The 23,582-nt window shown below is 45.6% G+C and overlaps 1 protein-coding gene across 4 annotated transcripts in view; it reads right to left on the reverse strand.

The window, feature by feature from the left end:
* dnajb2 (DnaJ heat shock protein family (Hsp40) member B2) overlaps positions 1-23,582 on the reverse strand; it is a 54,040-nt gene that overhangs the window by 9,845 nt on the left and 20,613 nt on the right. For 3 of the 4 annotated variants that reach the window (XM_041201208.1, XM_041201207.1, XM_041201205.1), the window contains exons 3-8: positions 20,129-20,238; positions 15,903-15,956; positions 14,961-15,077; positions 6,605-6,697; positions 4,379-4,484; positions 2,067-2,137 (exon numbers count right to left, since the gene is read on the reverse strand). In XM_041201208.1, the coding sequence (XP_041057142.1) occupies positions 2,067-2,137; positions 4,379-4,484; positions 6,605-6,697; positions 14,961-15,077; positions 15,903-15,956; positions 20,129-20,238 (551 nt within the window). The remainder of the gene's footprint in view (positions 1-2,066; positions 2,138-4,378; positions 4,485-6,604; positions 6,698-14,960; positions 15,078-15,902; positions 15,957-20,128; positions 20,239-23,582) is intronic. The other variant, XM_041201206.1, reaches the window with a different exon arrangement.

A 23,582-nucleotide genomic window follows, 5' to 3' on the forward strand; every position in this document is an offset into this window, starting at 1 on the left:
ATAGATTTCCTTAATCAACTGTTGAGTTATTAGAGGTTACCCTTCAGTCAGTCAGAAGAGTCTTCACCATGGAATTGGAGCTTTATAACAGTTATTTGTTACATGATACAATCTCATCCATAGTTTTACCTTCAATTAAATTCTATGCACGCGTTTCAGAAGCCCGCACTTCATCTCTCACTCCCGTCTGCGCACCACTGTGTGTCCTGCAGCTCTGGTGGTTTTAATCTACTGGTGAGCCACTGATGTTGACAGGGGGAGTCAGCCACGGGGATAGCGCTTACGTTAGGCTGTTGCTTCAGCAGTCTTTGGGGCAGTACTCCCCAACTGTTGCACCGGTTCCCAGATGTCAGGGAAGATCATTTTGCTAGGCGTGCCCCGAGTCGATCGACACCCAGGCCAAGTCAAGTGATTCGTCCAGTTTTATTCTTGGTAATGGTTTGATCCAATTTGCTAGACCACTTCAAAAGGTGGTTAAGAGTCAACCATCTTGGTATGAAACTGAAGTCACAAATAAGCTCAGGCCAGGAAGGACGGCAGGCTTCCTTCACTAAAGTCATTAGTGAATAAGTTGGGTTTTACTGTTGGAGGTTCTGTCTTTTAGATGAAATGTTACACCAAGGCACCATCTGCCCCCCCACATGGACAAAAAAGATCCCCTGGCACTATTTTGAAGGAAGGAGATTGGCTGGAGTCACGCTGAGCACAAAGGATGATGATTGCAGCTGTCAGAGGGCAATAATCTTACTCTCATGAAACTGCTGCAGGAGTTCCTTAGGGTAGTATCCTAGGCCCAACCATCTTCAGCTGCTTCATCAGTGACCATCCCTTCCAATTTAAGGTTAGATGTGGGGATGTTCTCTGTTCAATTCCATGGGCAACTCCTCAGGTACTGAGGCAGTCTGTGCCTGCATGCAGCAAGATCTGGGCAATATTCCGGCTTGGACTCTTACAAATAAGATCTGCACCACAACTGGCAGGCAATGACCATCCTAAACAAGAGAGAGTCTAACCAAGTCCCCATGACATTCAATGGCATTACCATCGCTGAATTCCCCATCATCAACATTCTGGGGGACGCTATTTATCAAAATCTTAACTGCACCAGCCACTGTGGCTACAAGAGCGGGTCAGAGGCTGGGAATTCTGGAGCACCTTCCAAACCTGCAACTTCTATCACCTAGAAGGACAAGGGCAGCAGATGCATAGCAACACCACCATCTGCAAGCTCCCTTCCAAGTCACACACCATCCTGACTTGGAAATATATCGCCGTTCCTTCACTGTCGCTGGGTCAAAATCCTGGAACTCTCTCCCTAACAGCATTGTGGGTGTACCCACACCACAGGGGCTGTAGCCATCTTCTAAAGGGCAATAGAATACCAGTGATGCCCACATCACACGAGCAAATAAAAAACAAGAGTGGAGGGAGCGAGATTAATTGGATGGCTCTTTCAAAGAGGTGATACTAGCACAATGGATCAAAGAGGTGGTACCAGCACAATGGACCAAAGAGCCCCATTTTGTACTGTATCATTCTATGATTCTATGAGCACTTTTACAAAACTATCTTGTCGTGCAATTATCTTTAGTGACATCATTAGATCTTCATGGCCTGGCTCCTCTGTAGGCCTAAAGCAGGTGCCCTGCTTGTTTGTCAGGCCATCATCCAGATTCAGCCTACACTGGGTCACCAGGAGTTGGCCACATGCCACCTCCTCAGACCAGTTTGACCATCAAGTATAATGAAAATGGAGCTCACAGCCTACCAGCATACTAGTTCTAAGACTAGCTGTATCTATCGAGAATAAACAAGACTGGGGCAGGAATGGGATGGGCAAGGGAAGATCTTCTTTATTTCTACAATATATTTATTCTGGATTCTTGCAAGCAGTGCTGAATGCCTCTAGTCAAAGTTTTTAATCACTGGCGTGTTCTATCCTTCCTGTCTCGTTGCCATTTGCTTCCCACTGATCTCTTCGCTAGTTGCTCCCCAGGATACCCTGCAGCTGCTGTCGAGTTCACTGCGTGTGGCCTAGTCTCTCCTGGCCCTCCTATCTCGCTTACCGTTTATTCGGACTGACTTCAGCTGCCCGTCTTCCTCGATTTCCACCCTCTCTTCACCATTCTCCACAATCCTAGGGGCAAAAAAACATAGGTCATATTTTGACAAAGGTGGGAATGTGAAAAACCACTCACAGGGCAAGGGATTAGATACAGAGTAAAGCTCCCTCTACACTGTCCCTATCAAACACTCCCAAGACAGGTACAGCACGGGGTTAGATACAGAGTAAAGCTCCCTCTACACCGTCTCCATCAAACACTCCCAGGACAGGTACAGCACAGGGTTTAGATACAGAGTAAAGCTCCCGCTACCTTGTCCCCATCAAACACTCCCAGGACAGGTACAGCACAGGGTTAGACACAGAGTAAAGTTTCCTCCATACTGTCCCCAGCAAACACTCCCAGGACAGGTACAGCACAGGGTTAGATACAGAGTAAAGCTCCCTCTACACTGTCCCCATCAAACACTCCCAAGGCAGGTACAGCATGGGGTTAGATACAGAGTAAAGCTCCTGCTACACTGTCCCCATCAAACACTCCCAGGACAGGTACAGCACAGGGTTAGACACAGAGTAAAGTTTCCTCCATACTGTCCCCATCAAACACTCCCAGGACAGGTACAGCACGGGGTTAGATACAGAGTAAAGCTCCCTCTACACTGTCCCCATCAAACACTCCCAGGACAGGTACAGGACGGGGTTAGATACAGAGTAAAGCTCCCTCTACACTGTCCCCATCAAACACTCCCAGGACAGGTACAGCACAGCGTTAGATACAGAGTAAAGCTCCCTCTACACTGTCCCCATCAAACACTCCCAGGACAGGTACAGCACGGGGTTAGATACAGAGTAAAGCTCCCTCTACACTGTCCACATCAAACACTCCCAGGACAGGTACAGCACAGGGTTAGATACAGAGTAAAGCTCCCTCTACACTGTCCCCATCAAACACTCCCAGGACAGGTACAGGACGGGGTTAGATACAGAGTAAAGCTCCCTCTACATTGTCCCCATCAAACACTCCCAGGACAGGTACAGGACGGGGTTAGATACAGAGTAAAGCTCCCTCTACACTGTCCCCATCAAACACTCCCAGGACAGGTACAGGACAGGGTTAGATACAGAGTAAAGCTCCCTCTACAACTACTTAAAAGCCAGAATATCAGAAGGATTGTTGAGAGCCCAGAATTCTCAGTCTCTGTTCTTAGCTGCTAAAACTGTAAAGAAAGACATTTATTATGAAGCATCTTTCACAATCTCGGGGCGCCTCAAAGTGTTTTACAGCCAATGAAGTACTTTTGAGGTGTAGTCACTGATGTACTGAGGAAACATGGAGCCAATCTGCCATCAGCAAGCTCTCTCTCCCAGGGCAGGTACCCCACAGGGTTAGACGCAGAGTGAAGCTCCTTCTAAACACTGATTTGAGTCAAAAGATTGCATGTTCAATCCCCACTACAGAAGTATGTGCACATAAACCTAGCTGATGCTCCCAGTGCAGTCCTGAGAGAATGCTGCACTGTCTGAGGTGCCGTCTTTCGGATAGGATGTTGAACCGAGGTTATGCCTGCTCTCTCTCGCCACAATGATAAAATTGAGTAGAGGAATTTTTGATGGCCCTGCCCAATATTTGTCACTCAACCAACATTACTTAAAGAGATTATCTGGTCATTATCTCATTGCTGTTTGTTGGAGCTTGCTGTCAGCAGATTGGCTCCATGTTTCCTCAGTACATCAGTGACTACACCTCAAAAGTACTTCATTGGCTGTCAAACACTTTGAGGTGCCCCGAGATTGTGAAAGATGCCTCATAATAAATGTCTTTTTTTTTTTTACAGTTTTAGCAGCTAAGAACAGAGACTGCGAATTCTGGGATCTCTCAACAATCCTTCTGATATTCTGGCTTTTAAATAGGGGGTGCCAGAAAAATTGTCATGGGGATAACTGGCTCCTCGGCAACCAAGAATTCATAGTCATCTTTTGATCCTGCAATGTCGCTCTTCCCACCAATGCGAAGCAGAATTTCTCAAGTGGCATGGGCTCGATGGGCCAACTTGCCTCCTTCTATGCTGTAATTGACTTTAAATTCACACACTAATAGCAAATGTGAGCTGGGATTAGACCGTAATAGTCTTACCCTGTTGATCATGTGTCGCTGCAATAGTAATCCTCATAAGTGACAACCCCCTCCGTACCCTCCCAGCCCACCTTACCACAACTCCACTGTGGTACCCACCAGAGCCTCTTGTTAAGATGGCCAACCTGACAATACTAGCAGCAAATTATTGCGATTCTCTGAATCTCCTCCCAGTTACTCACTTTTTGGTGGTGACACGTTTTCCATTAACCAGCTTCGTGGAGGTCGACACTGATCGGAAACTCCCCACGCCACTCCCGCCGACGTTTGCAGAAAATGAAGAGAAGTCTGCTGACGGCAAAGAGCATTTGTTAGAGGCTGGAATCGAAGAGGGATTCGAACAATGAAAAGGCTAAAGCCCATAGAACAGCTTAATGATGAAGTTAAAGGAACAGGAGAACTGGGGCAGCCATTCAACCCCTTGAACCTGTTCAATGAGATCATGGATGATCTCGATTTCAATTCCATCTACTCTCATCTTCGTTCTTTAATCCATAATATCCTCATCTCCTAAAAGATCCACCTGAATAGCCTGTCTCCAATTTTAAGGGTTATGTTCCCTTGTTACACACGAGCATACAAATTAGGAGCAGCAGAGTAGTCCATTCAGCCCCTCAAGCCTACTGCACCGTTCAATAAGATCATGGCTGATTTAATTTTAACCTCAACTTCACATTCTACCTACCCCTGATAGCCTTTCACTACCATTAAGCAACCATCCACCTCTGCGTTAAAAATATTCAAAGACTCTGCGTCCACTGCCTTTTCAGGAAGAGAGTGCATTGTAGATGGTGCACAGGCTTTGGTTAGTAAGAAGGTGAGTAACTCATCACACAATTCCTAGCCTCTGACCTGCTCTTATAGCCACAGTATTTATATGGCTAGTCCAGTTCAGTTTCTGGTCAATGGTAACCCCCAGGATGTTGATAGCGGGGGATTCAGCGATGGTAATGCCATTGAACATCAAGGGGTGTTGGTTAGATTATCTCTTGTTGGTCATTGCCTGACACTTGGAGTGCAAATGTTACTTCCCACTTGTCAGCCCAAGCCTGGATATTGTCCAGGTCTTGCTGCATTTGGACATGGACTGCTTCATGTACATGTTCTTTCTGTCTAAAAAGATCAGGGCCTCGTGTATTAATATATGTAGCTTCCGGTACACGCAGATGCGCCACACTGCAAGCCGACTGACAATCTTAAATTGGTTGTCAGTGTAATTCTTAGCACAACGAGGATTATTTAACAAATGCCACCCAATCGTGAAATCACACCTAATGCTGGACACTGTGTTTTGAGTTTTGCAAGCATGGGCTTGGTTGGGTATGGTCTGTACCTTGCCCGTTCCTCAGGATTACTGGTGCATCCTACATGGCAATGCCTCTGCCAATCAATCAGCACTCTCTTCACATACAGTATAAATTGTTGTTTTCCTGATGAGTACAAGCCACAAAGCTTTGACATGTCTCTTTTTTCAGCAATACTCAAGTTCCGTATTACCAAGTGACAATTTGCTAAGTACCGCTCCCCTGGTGATAGCGATTTTCGTGAGTTCCTCCCTTCCTTTCAATTCCTGATTTACAGCGATTCCTGTATCTTCTTTGGTGAAGATCGATGCAAAATGCCCATTCAATTTATATGCCATCTCCTTACTTTCCATTATTAACACCCCAGACTCACTTTCCATAGGACGAACGCTCACTTTGTTATTTTATTTTAATATCTATAGAAACTCCTACTATCTGCCTTTATATTTCTAGCCAGCTTTCTCTTGCACTCTAATTTTTCCCTCCTTACTAATCTTTTAGTCATTCTTCGCTGAGCGTTGGAGTTTTTTCTCTATCAACCCTATCGATTCATTTAATCATCGTCCATTCCATTCCATTGGATGGACTCTTGAGGTGAAGGGTTGGAGAAGGGTCTCAGCAGGGTCAGGCCCCAGAAAATGGGGTGCGAGGATGGGTTTGGGGGCCAGGGTGCACTAGGAAGGTGGGGGGTATGGAAGGAAGGGAAAGAGGAGGTGGGGAAACCTTGGGACAGGGTCTTCAATGCGCACAGGGGGTCCATAAAGGAGTTACCCCCTCCTGGCCTGCCACCAGCTCAAGTAGTGAAAGCTGCTGGGCTTCACTTGGCACTGGTCTCTGCACACCATGGCTAAAATCCCAGCAACAGTTGAAAGAGGCCCTTAAGTTGGCTACTTATGGGCCCCAATTGGCACTGATGCCTCTCCTGCCATGGGTAAAATTGCAGCAGGGCAGGCAGGCACTGAAAATGGCAGCCATGGCACCACCAAATTTACAGGCCACCCCCATCCCACTCACCACCGACCAACCCCAGGAGGTCATAAATCCTACCCTATGACTCTACCTGCACACAGTTAACTGAACAAATATTTCCCATTTCCAACATACCTGATCCAGTAGGAAAAGAAAATGAAAAGAAGGATCCGGGTCCTCTCCGGGATCGGTCAAGCCCTCCAACTTCAGAAAATGGACCAAAGTCATCTACAGATAAAATAAATCGGGAGAACAGGATCGGCTATCAATTTATTAACGTCAAACAAGAAAATGATCCCAAAACTGAGAGAAAAACAGAAATATTTGCATTAATGTAAACCTTACTAATACCCCTCAAGCCTATTCCACCATTCAGTCAGATCATGGTTGATCTGCATCTCAACTCCATTTGCCCACCTTTGTTCCATGTCCCTGGATACTCTGAATAAATAAAAATCTATCACAAATTTTAATTGCCCTCCCACCCCCACGAATGTCTAGGTATTAACTATGTTCTGTGTGAAAAAATGCTCCTAGTTTCACCCTGGATGTCCCAACTCTAGCCCTAACATTCATTTCTGCTCATCTCTTCCAAAGTCCTTGCAAACAGTCAGACTCCAGAGGTCAGGGCCGTCAGCGACTGTCCCCCTGTTAGCAGTGACCATATCCACCATTTTCAGATCTCACTTGAAGGTGTCCATGTAGCAGAGGTATGGACATCCAGGAGGTCATGACCCAGTGACCAATACTAGTGCGGACATTGTTGGCTTAGCAATGGGCTTATGATGAAGGAGTTGGCATGCTCCAGGAACTCTGAGTCGGTGATCTTGTCCTGCCAAGAGATACAGAAGATACCTCTGAGACAGCGAAGGTGGAAACTGTTCAGTCTTTTCTTCTTTCTAGCACACGTTGTCCCGGTTTCAGCACTGTAGAGGAGTGCGCTGAGGACACAGGCTTGGTAGACTCACAGTTTGGTGTTCTCAGTCAGGTTGCTGTTGTTCCTCACATTCTCACTCAGATTGGACAGAACAGCTGCAGCTTTTGTGATGCGTGTGTTGATTTCAGCATCAAGTGACAGATTGCTGGCGATTGTGGAGCCCAGATATGTGAAGCTATCAACACCTCCAGCACCACATTGTCAATGCTGATGGATAACAGAATGGCAACATCCTGGACCATGACATTTGTCTTCCTGATGCTGATGATCAAACCAAACTCTTTACTGATGTGAGAGAGTCTGTTCATTTGCCGCTGTAGCTGTTCCTCAGTGTGGAAGGTTAGTGTCGCATCATCAGCATCGAGCAAATTCCTGATGAGGACTTGGTGCGCCTGTGTCTCGGATCTCAGGCGAGCAAGGCTAAACAGTTTTCCGTCAGCTCTGGTATGTAAGTAAACACCCTCGGTAGATGACCTGAAGACATATTACAAGCAGCAAAGAGAAGGATATGCCAAAGAGTGTCGGTGCCAGATCACAACTCTCTTTGATCCCACTGGGGATCTCAAAGGGTTCCAATGTTGTCCCGTTGTAGCTGACCCATAGCCTTACTCATCATGTTGTCATGGAAAGAGGAGATCACATTGAGCAGCTTCAGCAGACAGCCAATTACCTCCAGCAGCTTAAACAGGCTGCCTCTGCTCACGTGGTCAAATGCCTTGGTGAGATCAGTGAAGACAATAAATAGTGGCAGATGGAATATAATGTGGGGAAATGTGAGGTTATGCACTTTGGCAGGAAGAATAGAAGAGCTGCATATTATTTAAATGGAGAAAGACTGAAGAAAGCTGCAGCACAGAGGGATTTGGGAGTCCTCGTGCATGAATCCCAAAAAGCTAATGTACAAGTTCAGCAGGTAATAGGGAAGGCAAATGGAATGTTGGCCTTTATTTTAAAGGGAATGGACTATAAAAATAGGGAAGTCTTGCTAAAATTATACAAGGCACTAGTTAGACCACACCTAGAATACTGTGAACAATTTTGGTCCCTTTATCCAAGGAAAGATATACTGGCATTGGAGGCAGTCCAGAGAAGGTTCACTAAGTTGATCCCGGGGATGGAGAGATCTTCTTATAAGGTGGGTTTGAGTAGGTTGGGTCTGTACCCATTGGAATTAAGAAGAATGAGAGGCGACCTTATTGAAACATATAAGATTCTTAGGGGGCTTGACAGGATAGATGCTGAGAGGTTGTTTCCCCTTGCGGGAGAGTCTAGGACCAGAGGGCATAATCTCAGTAAGGGGCTGTCCATTTTAAACAATGATGAGGAGGAAATTCTTCTCTCAGAGGGTAGTGAATCTGTGGAATTCTTTACCGCAGAGGGCTGTGGAGGCTGAGTTGTTAAGTATATTCAAGGCTGAGATAGACATTTTTAATCAGTAAGGGAATCAAGGGTTATGGGGAAAAGGCAGGAACGTGAAGTTGAGGATTGTCAGATCAGCCATGATCTCATTGAATGGCGGAGCAGATTCCATGGGCTGAATGACCTACTTCTGCTCCTACATCTTATGGTCTTCCTTGTTCCTGTTCAGCTGCTGTGCTGAGAAGATCAGATCAATTGTAGATCTTCCAGTTCTGAAACCACACTGGGATTCAGGATGGGTGCGTTCAACCAGGGTCTGCAGTCTGTCAAGGACAACGCAGGCAAATACTTTTCACATGATGCTCAGCAGGGAAAGGCCTTGATAGTTGCAGTTGCTGTTGTTCTTGTACAGAGTCACAATCTTTGCATCACACACATCCTGGGATGCTGCCCCCTCCCTCCAGCAGAGACAGAAGTTTGTGCAGATGCTGCAGGGGTGCTGGTTTCCCGTGCTTGATGAGTTCAGGCAGTACAGTATCGACACAGGGAGCTTTGCCCATGGCAAGCGAGTCAATAGCTTTGCTAACCTCCTCCACTATGGGTTCGACATCCAGCTCTGCCATCGCAGGCAGGCTTTCTATGGTGTCTGAAGCTTCTTTGGTGACAGTGTTCTCCCTAGAGTACAACTCAAGGTAGTGTTCCACCCACCTCTCCAATTGTTTATTGCAGGCGGCGATGACCTCCTCCACCTTTGTTTTCAATGGAGCCATTTTCTTTGCTGATGGACCCGTTGTCTTTTCGATCCCTTCATACATGCCCCTGGCATTCCCAGTGTCAAGGACATCTGGATAGTCTGGCGAAGTTGTAGCCAGTAATCATTGGCACACCACTGAGCAGTCTGTTGGACTTTACACTAATCAGCTCTTATTGCATTCAAAGTCCTCTCGTTTGGATCTCTCGTCATTAATGAGAGTAGGCTGCTTGGCTTCACTGACAGGTTCCATCACTGTGATGTTAGACTCGAACCAGACAGCATTTTTCCACTTTTGCTTCCTGTATGTTGCAAATGTGGTTTTATATACAGTGTCTCGAAGTGTGTTCCACTTCCGATCCTTTGTCTCCTTCACCGTCAGGGCTGACGCCCTGAAGATGCTGGGGATGTGGCTCGGAGGGACCGGGGCACGCGTTAGAAACTGGAAGGAGCGAGTGTCTATGGTGCAAAGAAAACTGGGCATGTGGGAGCGACGCTCCCTCTCCATTGCATGTAAGAACCTGGTCATCAGGTGTGAGGCACTCTCGCTGTCGCTGTTCGTGGCACAGGTCTGGCCCATTCCTCACTCCTGTGCGATGGCGATGACCCGAGACATCTTTCGCTTTATCTGGAGGTCGAAAATGGATCGTGTCTGCAGGGACGCGATGTACAAGCCTCTAGATAAGGGGGGAAAAAAATGTGCTCATTCTGATGGCCACATCTAGCTGTGCGTAGACCCTCGATACGCAAACACCAAGTGTCACTAGGTGCTGAGGCTCTACCTGTCCCCCGGTGTTGTGAAGGATGCGTCTGGCCACGCTGCCGCGGAACACTCCAAGTAGTTGGACCATGCCGTACCACCTGTCCCTTGTGGAAAAATTTATGCAGAGGAACACCTTTGACCACAAGTCCATCAGGCAGTGGTCGGCACATAACGTTTGAAGGAAAAAGAGATGGTGGATCCTGTCATTTGGCAGAATGCCTCATCACCAGAACTTACCAACAAGCACCAAGATGTAGCTTGGCTGGTGGTGAGAAAGGCCCTCCCCGTCAGATCCTTCCAACACACCAGGAGTCTCACCCCCTCTGCATGTTGCCCTCAAGGTGGCTGTGGTGGGGACGAGACCGTCATTCACCTCCTTGTGGATTGTGCCTTTGCAAAGAAGGTCTGGAGAGAAATGTAGTGGTTTCTGTCGTGATTCATCTTGAGCAGCGCGGTGACACAGGACTCTGTGCTCTATGGGCTGTTACCAGGCAACTCCAATACCATTACACTATCAACATATATCATGTTGCACTCTGACATGTGTTTCAATACAAGTATAATACTATTAGTATTCAATGCATACATACATTCACAGCGACACACACCGAGGCAAACATCAAATGCAGCTGGAGGATCATCAACTCGGTGAAAGACGCTCTTTGATCTGCCCGAAACTTGTTGGTCTTCCAGTGCAAACAGTTGTCCCCGACCGAGTATTGCAGACGGGCACATTCCAAGGTCCAGGACTACGTGCTGAGGCATGCACTAAAGCTTGGGGCAGCTGCTGCAAAGGCACAATGGGTCTAAGACCTTTCTGCCATAGTGCACCGAGCGGCTGGGAAAGGTATAGGCCCCTCGGGCTGTATAGCTCACAATGAATGTATGCATTGAATACTAATAGTATTATAATTGTACTGAAACACATGTCAGAGTGCAACATGATATATGTTGATAGTGCAATGGCATTGGAGTTGCCTGACTGTCTGTAATGAGCACATTGAAATTATTGTAATATTCATTGATTGTATTGAAGCACCTTGTGATCCATGTGTAAAAGTTGAATCAGATTGCACTTTTTGTGATGGTGATTTAGAAATGTTTTGTAATGTTCTTCCAGATATTTTTTTCAAAAAAAAATGTACCACTTTGCTTCTGCACCCTGTGTGGGAATGCCAGAGAGTGCCTGTTCAATTGAGTCACAGACCTGTTGGAAATCCTGTATAGCTGACATTGATACAAGGACAGCATTGCTGCTCTGAATGAAAAAAAACTTCAAGGGTTGCATCCTAACCCTCTCTCTGTTTCAGATGAAGTTACATTGTTTCATAGTTTGCCATTGTGAGATTTGAACTCTTGATCTTGGGGTTACAAACCCAGTACCATAACCACTTGGCTATTTAAGCCAAGCAAAGGTAACTCTTTCGAGTACAAACACGTGTCCATCTGTTCCTATTCAGATGAAGTTACATTGTTTCATAGTTTGCCATTGTGAGATGTGAACTCTTGATCTTGGGGTTACAAGCCCAGTACCATAACCACTTGGCTATTTAGGCAGTTGTACCCTGGTGCACACCAGGGAATGATCTGCATCACAGTCAGCACTGAGGTAGCTGCGTGTGTTGTGAATGCTGTTCAGAGAGTCACGTCTGGCAATGATCAGATCCAGCTGGTGCCAAAGCCCTGATCTTGGATGTCTGCAGGACATCTTGTGCAAGGTTTGTTCTGAAAGAAGGTGTTAGTTAAGCCTGTGATAGCAGCAAAGCTCATGCAGTCTCTGTCTGTTCTCATTTATCTTTCCCATCATGACTGATGCTGGCGGGTCATGCCTCATGGTCCATGCCCAGTCCTGCGTTGAAATCCCCCAATAGGTAAAAATGTTCTGATTTAGAGAATCTGCTGATAACAGTGTTAAGTTCCCCATGAGTACAGGTCTTTTGCCTCAGTAGTGGGGCACAGCGTTGGAGCATAGACACTCATGAGGTTAATCAGCCTTGCTGGTGTTAAGAGGCAGATGAAGAGAACACATCTGGAACCATTCATATGGTGGCGGTGGGGAAGTGGGGTGGTGATGGGGGCGGGGTGGGGGGGGGTTCCATCATCAAGAGTAGTGAGTTCCTTACGGTGAAGCCTACACCCTGTTCACAAGTTTTATCTGAACTCATCCCCTTCCAGATGTTTTTCTTTCAATGATTCGCTCTCAGCGAGCCTGGTCTCTTGTAGGGATGCTATGTCTATGCTCAACCTGTCAAGTTCCATGTCCGTCACAGCCACTTTGCACACATTGTCGACCAGTGAGTCGTCTGTCAATCCCACGCATAGGGTCCTGACATTCCAGCTTGCCAATCGAAGATTTGCACCTTCTTTCTTTTCATTTGTTTTGTTTGGTTGCCGGGTGCAATTGATTCCGTCCGTATGTTGAGCAGAGACGCTAAGCTCCAAGCACTCATTGAAGCAAATGGACTGTGGCAGGTCAGCACCTTACTATTCAGGGGCTGCCCAACTTTAGGTGGGCAATGACTGACCAGTGGGACATGATATTCCCGCTACTGTCAGAGACAGCCCATAGCTCCCGTTCTCTATGCCAATTGAGTTGGGCTTATTACTCATAACTGCTGCCCCCCCACCCCCACCGTGTTGTGTTAATAATCTGCAGCAAAACTGGAGTGTCCGCTCCAGGAGGCAAGCCTGGGAAAAATCTATGGAGACCCTGGGCTGTCCAAACATCAGAGTCCACCTCACAACCTCCCCAGTTTAATCCAAAGGAACGCAAAGCACTACTTAGTAGCAGGAGTTGTTGGAAAGATGACATATTTAGACATCAGTCCCCCTTTGGGCTCTACTCTAGACTCTTTTGTCCAGTTTTACTCCCTTAACTTTCAACTCTCCCAAGGTATCCACAAGGCAGTGGAGTTTTCCGCCCGATAGCCTGGAGTTTGGTTCATGGGCGTCAGGGTGTGTCCATGTGCCAATAAGCCTGCACACTGCTTGCCTGGGGGCAAAACCGCCTCCAAGTTCCTCTGAAGCTTCAGCCTGGGGCTGTGAGAAATCCAGTTTCAGTGTGTCACTTCATTGGGTGTGAAGAGATTTGGGACATCATGTAAGGTGCTACAGAAATGCAAGAGTTTTTTTTGCTTTATAAAAAAGAACATGGAGGAGTAGGGCAATAAACCCTTCAGACCAAGGTTCAGCTAGATCGCAGCTGACCTGTACCTCAACTCCAATTACCTAGCTTAGCTCCATATTCTTTAATACCCTCACCTAACAATAATCTATCAATCCCAGCTTTGAAAGTTTCAATTGGCACTCCAGCATCCACACCTTTCTTGGTGAGAAAGTTCCAGATTTCCACTACTCTTGATGTAAGAAGTGCTTCCAGATGTTACCTTTGAGTGGCTTGGTTCATATTTTAAGGTTACTCATGCGAACAAATGAATTAGCAGCAGGTATAGGCCATTCAGCCCCTCGAGCCTGCTCCACCATTCAGTAAGATCATGGCTGGCCTGGTTGTGACTTCTACTTTGCTTCCTACTCCCTAGACCCTTTGACACCCTTGTCAATCAAGAATCTATCTAATTCAGCCTTATAAATATTCAATGACTCTCTTCCCCCGGAGAGTGGTGGAGGCAGAGTTTCACAGACTCACGACCCTCAGGGACAAACATCCCATGACGCATCACTAAAGCGTAAATCAAACAAAACTTAACATTGGGCCACATAAGGCGACATTAGGACAGGGGATAGATATTAAAAAGAGACTTGCATTTACATAGAGAGTTTTCATAGCCAGTGGACATCTCAAAACTTTTACAGCCAAAGAAGTGCTTCTGAAGTGTAGCCATTGTTGTAATGTAGGTAGCCAGTTTTACACACAGCAAGCTCCTGCAAACAGCAATGCGATATTGCCCAGGGCATCTATTCTTTTGGGATGTTGATTGAGGGGTAAATATTGGCCAGGGCACCAGGGATAACTCCACTGCTCTTCTTCGAAATCGTACTATGGGATCTTATACAGCCACCTAAGTAGGCAAATGGGGCCTCTCATCCAAAAGAAGGCACCTCTGATAGTGCAGCACTCCCCCAGTACGGCACTGGAGTGTCAACCTTGATTTTTGTGCTCAAGTCCTAGAGTGGGACTTGAACCAGGAACCTTGTGACTCAGAGGCAAGAGTGCTACCAACTGAGCTACAGCTGACACAGGGAAGCATCTTAAAAGGAGGAAATCATTATTGATAGGCAATGAGGTAATAGGGAGGGAATTCCAGAGCTTGAGACTTAGGTGTCTGAAGGCACAGCGACTAAGGGTGGAGTGACGAAAATTGGGGTTTTGCATTGGGTCAGATTTGTTTGAGCACAGAGATCTCAGAGGATTGTGGGGCTGGAGGAGGTTACAGAGGTAGGGAGAAGTGAGGCCATGAAGGGATTTGAACACAAGAGTGAGATTTTAAAACTACCTCCCGGCGATGACTTAGTGTAGGTCAGCGAGCACAGCGAATGAATGGGATTTGCTGCAAGTTGGGAAATGGGCAGTGGTGTTTTCACTGAGCTGAAGTTCAACCTGGGATCAGATACATCCCACAGCGGGGACCCTTGAGAAGATGAATGATATCACACAGTGGCCTTGAAGTTTAACCGCCAAGGAATAAGGCAATGCAAAAAGACAAAGGCAGCATATGCTCACCAAACAACTCTGCAAAGGGATCTCGCCCACCAAAGAATTCCCTAAATACTTCATCAGGGCTACGGAATGAGAACACAAATCCTGGAAACTCTGTGTCCATGCTGGGGCCTCTGCCACCTATTAGAAATAAAAATGTTGAAATATTCAAGTCAAAAAGTGCACAGATCACTAATTATAGGTACACAAGTCACTGAAAGTAGTGACCAAACTAATAAGACCATTCTAGCAAAGCAAACCAAACATTGAAGTCCATTCCTAAAATGATAGAAGTCAGAAGCACAGAGGTTACGTTAAACTTCTACAGAACTTGGTTAGTCCACAAGAGAAAAACTAGAGAAAGATAATACTGGGGCCGAGATGCCCCCCCACCAGAGGAAACAGTTTCATTTTAATTACACCATCAAACCCTTTAATGATCTTAAACACCTCAATTAGCCAACCAAAATCGATCAATCTTGGGCTTAAAAGCTTCCATTGTTCCTCAGCATATACAGTCTTTTAAGGGATAGAGTTCAAATTTGCTGCCAATTATTTAGTAAAGAATTTTGTGTGGAGAAGTGGGAAGATGGGCCGTAGTGGTAATGTCACTGGACTAGTAATCCAGAGGCCCAGACCAATGGTCTGGGTACACGGGTTCAAAACTCACCAAGGCAGCTGGAAGAGTTTAAATTCAATTAACAAACATAATAAAATCTGGAATATGAAGCTAATCTCCTTGAAGTACCATCGATCGTCATAAAGACCCATCTGGTTCACTAATGTCCTTTAGGGAAGGAAATCTGCCATCCTTTCCTGGTCTGGCCCACATGTGACTCCAGCAACGTGTTTGATTCTTAACTGCCCTCAAGGGCAATTAGGGATGGGCAACAAATGTTGGCCTTGCGAATGACACCCACATCCTATGAAAGGCCAAAAAACAAAATGGAAGCCATTTCATCTTACCTCCTCCAATTAATCCATCTTTTCCATACTTGTCATAAACCTCCCGTTTGCTTTCTACAAAAAAAAATGTTAAGTGGTACATAAATTGCATGGAAATTTTACAGCACAGAAACAGGCCATTCAGCCCAACTGCTCCATGCTGGTGTTTATGCTTCACACGAGCCTCCTCCCAAACCTCTTCATCTCACCCCATCAACATATCGTTGTATTCTTTTCTCCCTCATGTTTATCCAGCTTCCTCTTAAACGCATCTATACCATCCACCTCAATCACTCCATGTGGTAGTGGGTTCCACATTCTCACCACTCTCTGGATAAATTGAATCAAACCTCCATGCAAGAGGTTGGGAAATGGAAAGAGGCCAATTCCACCACTCATCTTTCAAGCTATGTGCTGCTTTGCATGCAAGAGCAAATTCCAAGATTTTGAGGATAATTTACTAACATTCAAACTCTTTTTAAATCACACTGTAACACTCTTGAATTTTGCTCTGATTTTTCAGAATTCCTTGTCTTATCTTTCATCCGTCCTCATTCTGAGGGTTGGCCGCACTATGAACAATCTTTCTCCACTGACTTCTATCCTCTGCTGCCCTTGCTGCCTGCCCCATAGAGAGGCCAGCGCACCTTCTGATATTATCCATCCACGTCACTTGCACGTTCGCCTTGCATCACCTCTTTTTCCAAACACTGCCCTCCTGTGCGCATCAAATGTCCCAAAATATGTGATCCTTCCTTGGTATCACTGCCTGAAACAAGTTCCTCTTAATGCCAGCTTTCTTGAGCACCCACTCATCTTGTCTGCTTGGCCGCTCTTGACACACATTAATATCCGTCCGAGTTCTTTCATTTCAAACGCTCTTATTTGAGCCTCGTCGCTCTTCTCGATGGTCCCGCTTTCGCAGCCATACATTGTCACCGGCCACCCAAGGCCTTTCAGAAGAGAAGTTTTTGCTGTAAGCGAGATGCTGTGGCTACTCGAATACAACGAAAATTCATCTTCAGAATGTACTTTTATCCAAAAGACCATGCTTTTAGAATCATATCTCTTTAAACTGGATTTTTCCTTTTTAAAATATGGAAGGACATTGCAGTATTTAGACATTTGGAGGCTGCCCGAGAGTTTTTTTCAAAAAAAAAGGGCCATAACTTTACCTTGAGGCAGTCAACAAGCAGGCCTTTTCCAAGAAATCACTTGATCTATACGGTACTTGAGAAGGAGTTGACTGTTTGTTTTGAACTGCAAAGCACTTTAATAAATGAAGCTGGAAGACAGAAAAGGCAATCACACGGTAGAGGCAAACCTTAAGTTTGAACCTGTGGTTTTGGTAATTCAGTCTTGTTGGGGAAAGGCTGAGAACAGAAGTCTACCCTGACTAGCGCTCTCTCCCCCTCTGCTTCGTGAAGCTGTGTTTGGCTCTCGACCTGTAGCCAGAAAATCCTCATCTGGGAGCAGTTTGCAAAATTTTGGACTTGCTGGCTGAGAGATGAAGATTTGGTCCAGCTATACTCTCCTCCACGCTGGAGCAGCATTGGTGAACTTCCCGACATCGACTGGTCCCGGCGCCACATCTTCACCCGAGGGAACATCAGACCGACAGCATCGAACCTCCGCGAACTTTAATTTCTCTTTCTTTCTAAGGAAGTTTCTTTTCCCATCCGCCCAACTCTGCAGAGACTCCCCCTGTTTCTTCTATGAGCGCGCGCGCGTGCTGGGGAGGTTTAAAAGGGTGAGTTGGTTACGCTTCCAGATTACAATCATGGGTCAACCGGTTCTTGAAACCTGTTTAAAAGGAGTTTTGTTTTATAATAAATTCATCATTCTTGAGTTTTTTTTTTGAAAGAAGCCCGGCCAGAGTGTCTTTTCTTCTGGGCACTAGAAGTAAAGGTAAACAACTGGCCATTTTGGTGAGAAAAATTAAACCTTTAACTTAATGGCACAGCTTGATAATTCACGCACTCTTCCACTCCCATCTGTGGGGGAAGTCCTGCCTTGGAGATCGGCCGGCCAATCCAATTGTCCGGCATCTCTGTGGTTCCATCAGCACCAGGTCCGAGTGTGGCCACTGCTGGGACAACAGCCAGAACCCGAAGAGGTAGTGGTTTATTGAAGGCAGGCTTAAAGTAAATCCATGGTGAGGGGGCTGGGGGAAGTGGGGAGGCCAGTGTAACCTTGGGGGGTGGTGCCTCTGATGGGTACAGGCGACTCTCCATAGGTGCTTCCCCCCCTACCCCCTTCGCTGACACCATCCCACCTACAACAGCTGCTGAGCTACTTGCTCGCCCTGGGTCTCCCCTACTAAGGGTGGGATGAGGCACTCAAGTGGTCCTTAATTTTATTTATTTATTTATTTAATTCATTCATTCATGGGATGTGGGCATCGCTGACTAGGCCAGCATTTATTGCCCATCCCTAATTGCCCTTGTTCAGAGGGCATTTAGGAGTCAACCGCACTGCTGTAGGTCTGGAGTCACATGTAGGCCAGACCAGGTAAGGATGGAAGATTTCCTGCCCTTAAGGGCATCAATAGGTCACCACCGTCCCCCATAAAGTGGGAGACAGGTCGGGTTGGGGGCAGGTGGGAAGGTAGCAAGCTAGCCGCACGCTGAATTTTACAAGACCCCCCCTGCCTTCAAACACGCCGGCGGAGGGCTGTAAATTCCAGCCCACGGTCAGTAACATCAGGCACTGGGCTAACTGAGTGATGGTGTGAGGGAACCAGATTAACATGAGTAGAGATACAGTCAGTAACAGAGGGCGCTGGAGGAGGGATAACTGAGTGACGGTGTGGGCGAGTTGGATTAACAACAGTGGTGATACAGTCAGTAACAGAGGGCCGTGGGGGAGGGGTTACTGAATGAGAGTGGTGGGAAGGAGATGAATGAACCTTCCACATAATAGGGTGCTCCAGCATGAACTGTTCTCAGTTCCCTCACTTTCAGTACATATTCCGATTAGGGAATTCCATGAAAATCACTGGAGGTGAAGGGAAAACAATGTAAAGAGCAAGCAGAAAAGAATGCTAAATATTGATTGCCTCCAACTATTAGATTCTTGGAAAGGAATCTGGCTAAGGTTCTATTGTATCAGGAACAGGAGCATTGTGGTAATGTTCCTGGACGGGTAATCCAGAGGAGTTCAAATCCCAGCATAGCAGCTGGGGAATTAAGTTCTATTAATGAAATAAAATATGGATTAAATAGCTGGTCTCAGTAATGCTGACTCACATGAAGCTACTGGATTGTCGGGAAAAAACCATCTGGTTCACTAATACCCTTTAGGAGAGGAAATCTGCCACTTTTATCTGATCTGGCCTTTTTTGTGACCCTAGAACCCAAAGCAGAGTGGTAGACTCTTAACTGCCCACTTGAAATGCCCTAGCAAGACGCTCAGTTGTGTTCAAGAAAGTGCCTCACCATCTCCTTTAAGAAGGTATAGTATAGATGCTGTGGTGTATTTGCTGGTTTGTTGTATTTTTTATATCTCTGATTTACCTCAGAGCAATGCAGGGATTACACTCGTTCTAAATCTACAACAGGTTTATTTACAGTGTTTTAAAATATCTCAGCAATCACAGGAATTTTGCACACATGTTCACAGCTTCTCAGGTCTTTCTGGAAGCTTCTGTTTACTTTAGCTCTCAAAGGCGACACCCCAGACTTAATCAATAAGGAACAAAGACCAGTCAACATAATCAAACACTGATCAATTAAAACCGTGAACACCACAGATACATTTAACGGGAAGCTAGATAAGTGCGTGGGAGAAAGGATATGTTGATGGGGTGGGCAATTAGGGATGGGCGAGTTACACCCACATCCCATGAATAACTTTCTGAAATATTAAAATTAGAAGTCCTTCAAGAGGAGCACAGCTGCTAAGATCATTTTTTTTTATATCTCTTTGTGAATGCCACAGACAGAGGGGAGGCATAAAAACAGAAGTCTAGAAATTATCCTCAGCAATACGAAAGTTTAACGTCCTTGCGTAAAATAATATGGTCATCTTTTTTTAGCCATATAGCTGACAACCTCCACTGAAAGAGTATTTCTTACAGAGTATTCATTACAACCCTACAGTCTGCAAGTTGAAGAGCAAGGTAACAAGGGGATCAGCGAAAGGCACAAGTAAATGCTCAAGAATCTCCTCTTTCTTATACTGAACAGCCCAGACGAAGCAGCTCCTTGCTACAAACAAATGGAAAATAATTTGGGGTGCACACTTACTGTCCGATAGTACTTCATATGCCTCCGCAATCTCCTTAAATTTCTGTTCTGCAAATTCCTTATTATCTGGATTCTTGTCAGGGTGCCATCGCAATGCCAATTTCCGGTAACTGTTAAGGGGAGAGGTGGGGAGGAATGGAAAGAGAACGGAAAATTTCAATTACAGCAGAGTCGTCATTCCCAAAACTTGAGAGGTTCTAGCTGAGACCATGTCATACTGAAGAATGTGTTCATCCGTGTTTTTCTTGCCTCTACATTCAACTATTCCAGTGCTCTCGTGGCCGGCCTCTCATCTTACCATCTTCCATAAAACTAAGCTCATTCAAAACTCTGCTGTCTGTAACCAAGTCTCATTCACCCATCAATGATACTGCAACCCCACCAGCTCCTCCCCCCTCATTGAATCCAGTTCCAGCAAAGCATTGATTGTAAAATTCTCATCATTATTTTCAAATCCCTCGCTGGCCACAGCTCTCCCCATCTCTGTAATCTCCTCCAGATCTACAACCCTCTTAAGACATCTGCTCTTTTCCAATTCTGGCCTCTTGCGCATTGCCTTTTTCAATCCCTCTGTAGCGTAATGGATTAATAAAAGTTATGGGAATGAGCAATGTAGACCATGAAGTAACAGTATGCATCAGCAGTCCTGTGCTAGAGACTCTGTATAGCAGATCGAGCAGGCAGCACTCAGGACAAATGTACCTGCCTAGTAGAGGAGGTGATGATGTAGGGGTATTGTCACGGGACTAGTGATCCAGAGACCCAGGGTAATGCTCTGGGGACCGGGTTCAAACCCCACCACGGCAGATGGTAAAATTTGAATTCAGTAAAAAATCTGATAATGACCACGAAACCATTGCCGATTGTTGTAAAAACCCATCTGGCTCACAACTGAGATAGAAATCTGCCATCATTACCCGGTCTGGCCTACGTGAGACTCCAGGCCCACAGCAATGTGGTTGACTCTTAACTGCTCTCTGAACAAGGGAAGTTGGAGGTGGGCAATAAGTGCTGGCCTAATTTTTAAAAAAGTCATCATGTACATCGTACAAGTAAACCAGTTTGAAGTAACTACCAAGTCAGGCTATAGTCTCTGTACATAAGATACACCACGCCGCCAGTATATGAAACTCTCTCCACCATTGCTGGCCATGTGTTCAGCTGCCTAAGCCCCAAGCTTCTTGAGTATTCCCTCCCTCCATTCAGACACTCCTTTAAACCTACTTCTTTCACCCAGGTTTTGGTTGTCTGCTTTAATGTGATGTTTTACTACTTTACAAGCACTATATAAGTGCAAATAATTGTTGTTAACAGTATTGGCTTTGTACTTAATTAAGGAAATATTAAGAAGATTAGCAGAAAATGCTGGAAAAACTCAGGTCTGGCAGCATCCGCGGAGAGAGAAACAGAGTTAACTCTTCGAGCCCAATATGACTCTCCTTTGGAGAAGAAGAGTTCCAAACAAGTCTTATTGGATGTGGAGCATTCACTCTCCTTCTCCCTCCACAGATGCTGCCAGACCTGCTGAGTTTTTCCAGCATTTTCTGTTTTTATTTCAGATTTCCAGCATCTGCAGTATTTTGCTTTTATTTTAGGTTTTCCGTTGTCTACTTTGCACCTTGAAGTGACACATCAACTGTATAATGAATGTTGTAAGTCACGTCGAAGGGGTTATTATCAATGGGTATAGAGTAAATTTCTACGCAGCAGCCTTATCTTGCTGAAGCTGCTTGTTATGCAAAGATATGTTTTCGACATGTGATGTAATCCCACAAATTTAAAAGCAGATCAGCTCATTGGAATGAATCTCAGACGGCCCAACAGAGACCTCCTCCTGCATCTGGCTGCACGCACCCAGCCACTAGACCTCACCAACCTTTCTACTCCCAACTGTAACATGCCTACTGGCGGTTGCAGGAATCAGGTGCAACTCGCTTGGTTTGGGACCATGGCAGGAACTGGTTTTGGCCGGTTCTGCAGTTCAGAGCTGGAGGCCTCATTCAGGAACTCGGATTGGACGTATTCCTGACAGTTTCATCACATGATCTCCCCTTGCATGTTGTGTTTTCATTATGATGTAAAGGTACCAATCTCTCATAAGGAATTGGATGGACATGTGATTTAATTTATTTAGACTAGGCACTTGGGAACATCTATACATGCACAGAAAGCTTGAAGACGCATCAGCAGAGCTGCCTGTGCTGTGCTGTGCTCTGCTTAAAATGAAAAGCAAAACTAAACCTGGTTCGCATGACACACTTCCTTTCTAGTGATGTCATGCTGCAATCCCTTAAAGGCATATTACAACACTGCATCCAACTGCCTTGCCCCTAACATGCGCAACTAGTCCATTCTCATAGTATAACATCTTCTTGCGCGCAATTGGAAAGTGCAAGGCTTCATGACTGTCAAAGTCAAATGGCCTTTTTTCCCCTCCTATCTCCAATATTTGTAAAGCTAATAAACAGATTTCTAAGGATTGGGAAAAGCCCTTTTTAATGGTCTAATGATTTTTCTCCTGTATTTTTTCTCGCTCTCAGCAGTGCCCTGGAGGTTAATCCTCAACTCCTGGAGGCCCCTCGAGGGGGTTGGCAACCTCGAGGCCCATCCCTCATCTATTCACAGGAACAGGAAGAGGCCATTCAGCCCTTCCTGCTTGTTCTGCCATTCAATGAGATCATGGTTGAATCTGCAACCTAACCCCACACACTCGAGTTCCCCATGTCCTTAAAATAACAAAAAATCTATCAATCAATCTCAGAATCAAAACTCAATTGACCCAGCATCGATTGTTGTTTGTGGGAGAGAGCTCCATACTTTTAACATCCTTTGCATGTATGCGTGTTTGCTAATTTCACTCTTGAAGGCTCTGGCTCTAACCTTTAGTCAATGTACCCTAGTCCTAGACTCCCAACCAGCAGAAATAGTCTCTCCCTCTCTCTCCCTATCAGTTCCTCTTAACATCTTGAAAACACTGAACAAAATCACCTCTTAACCTGCTAAATTCCAGGGAATATAACCCTATTTGTGTAAACTCTTCACATAATTTAACCCTTGGAATCCATTCTAGTAAATTTACCAGGCACCCCCTCCATGGTCAATAAATCATCCCTTAGTTATAGCATTTAGAAACTCCTCCCAATACTTCAAGTGTTTTTGTTTATTCCGTCACAGGAAATGGGCATTGCTGGCTAGGCAATTTATTTATTGCCCATCCAGTTATTTATTGCCCAGAATTTATTGCCCATCCCTAATTGCCCTTGAGGAGGTGGTGGTGAGCCACCTTCTTGAATTGCTGCAGTCCGTGTGGTATAGGTTCACACTTTGTGCTGTTAGGAAGGGTGTTCCAGGATTTTGACCAGCGAGTGTGGAGGAACAATGATATATTTCCAAGTCAGGATGGTGAGTGACTTGGAAGAGAGAGAAATTGCAGGTGGTGGTGTTCCCATGCATT

This window comes from Carcharodon carcharias, chromosome 12 (genome assembly GCF_017639515.1).
Source record: "Carcharodon carcharias isolate sCarCar2 chromosome 12, sCarCar2.pri, whole genome shotgun sequence".
In the NCBI taxonomy this organism is placed as follows: domain Eukaryota; kingdom Metazoa; phylum Chordata; class Chondrichthyes; order Lamniformes; family Lamnidae; genus Carcharodon; species Carcharodon carcharias.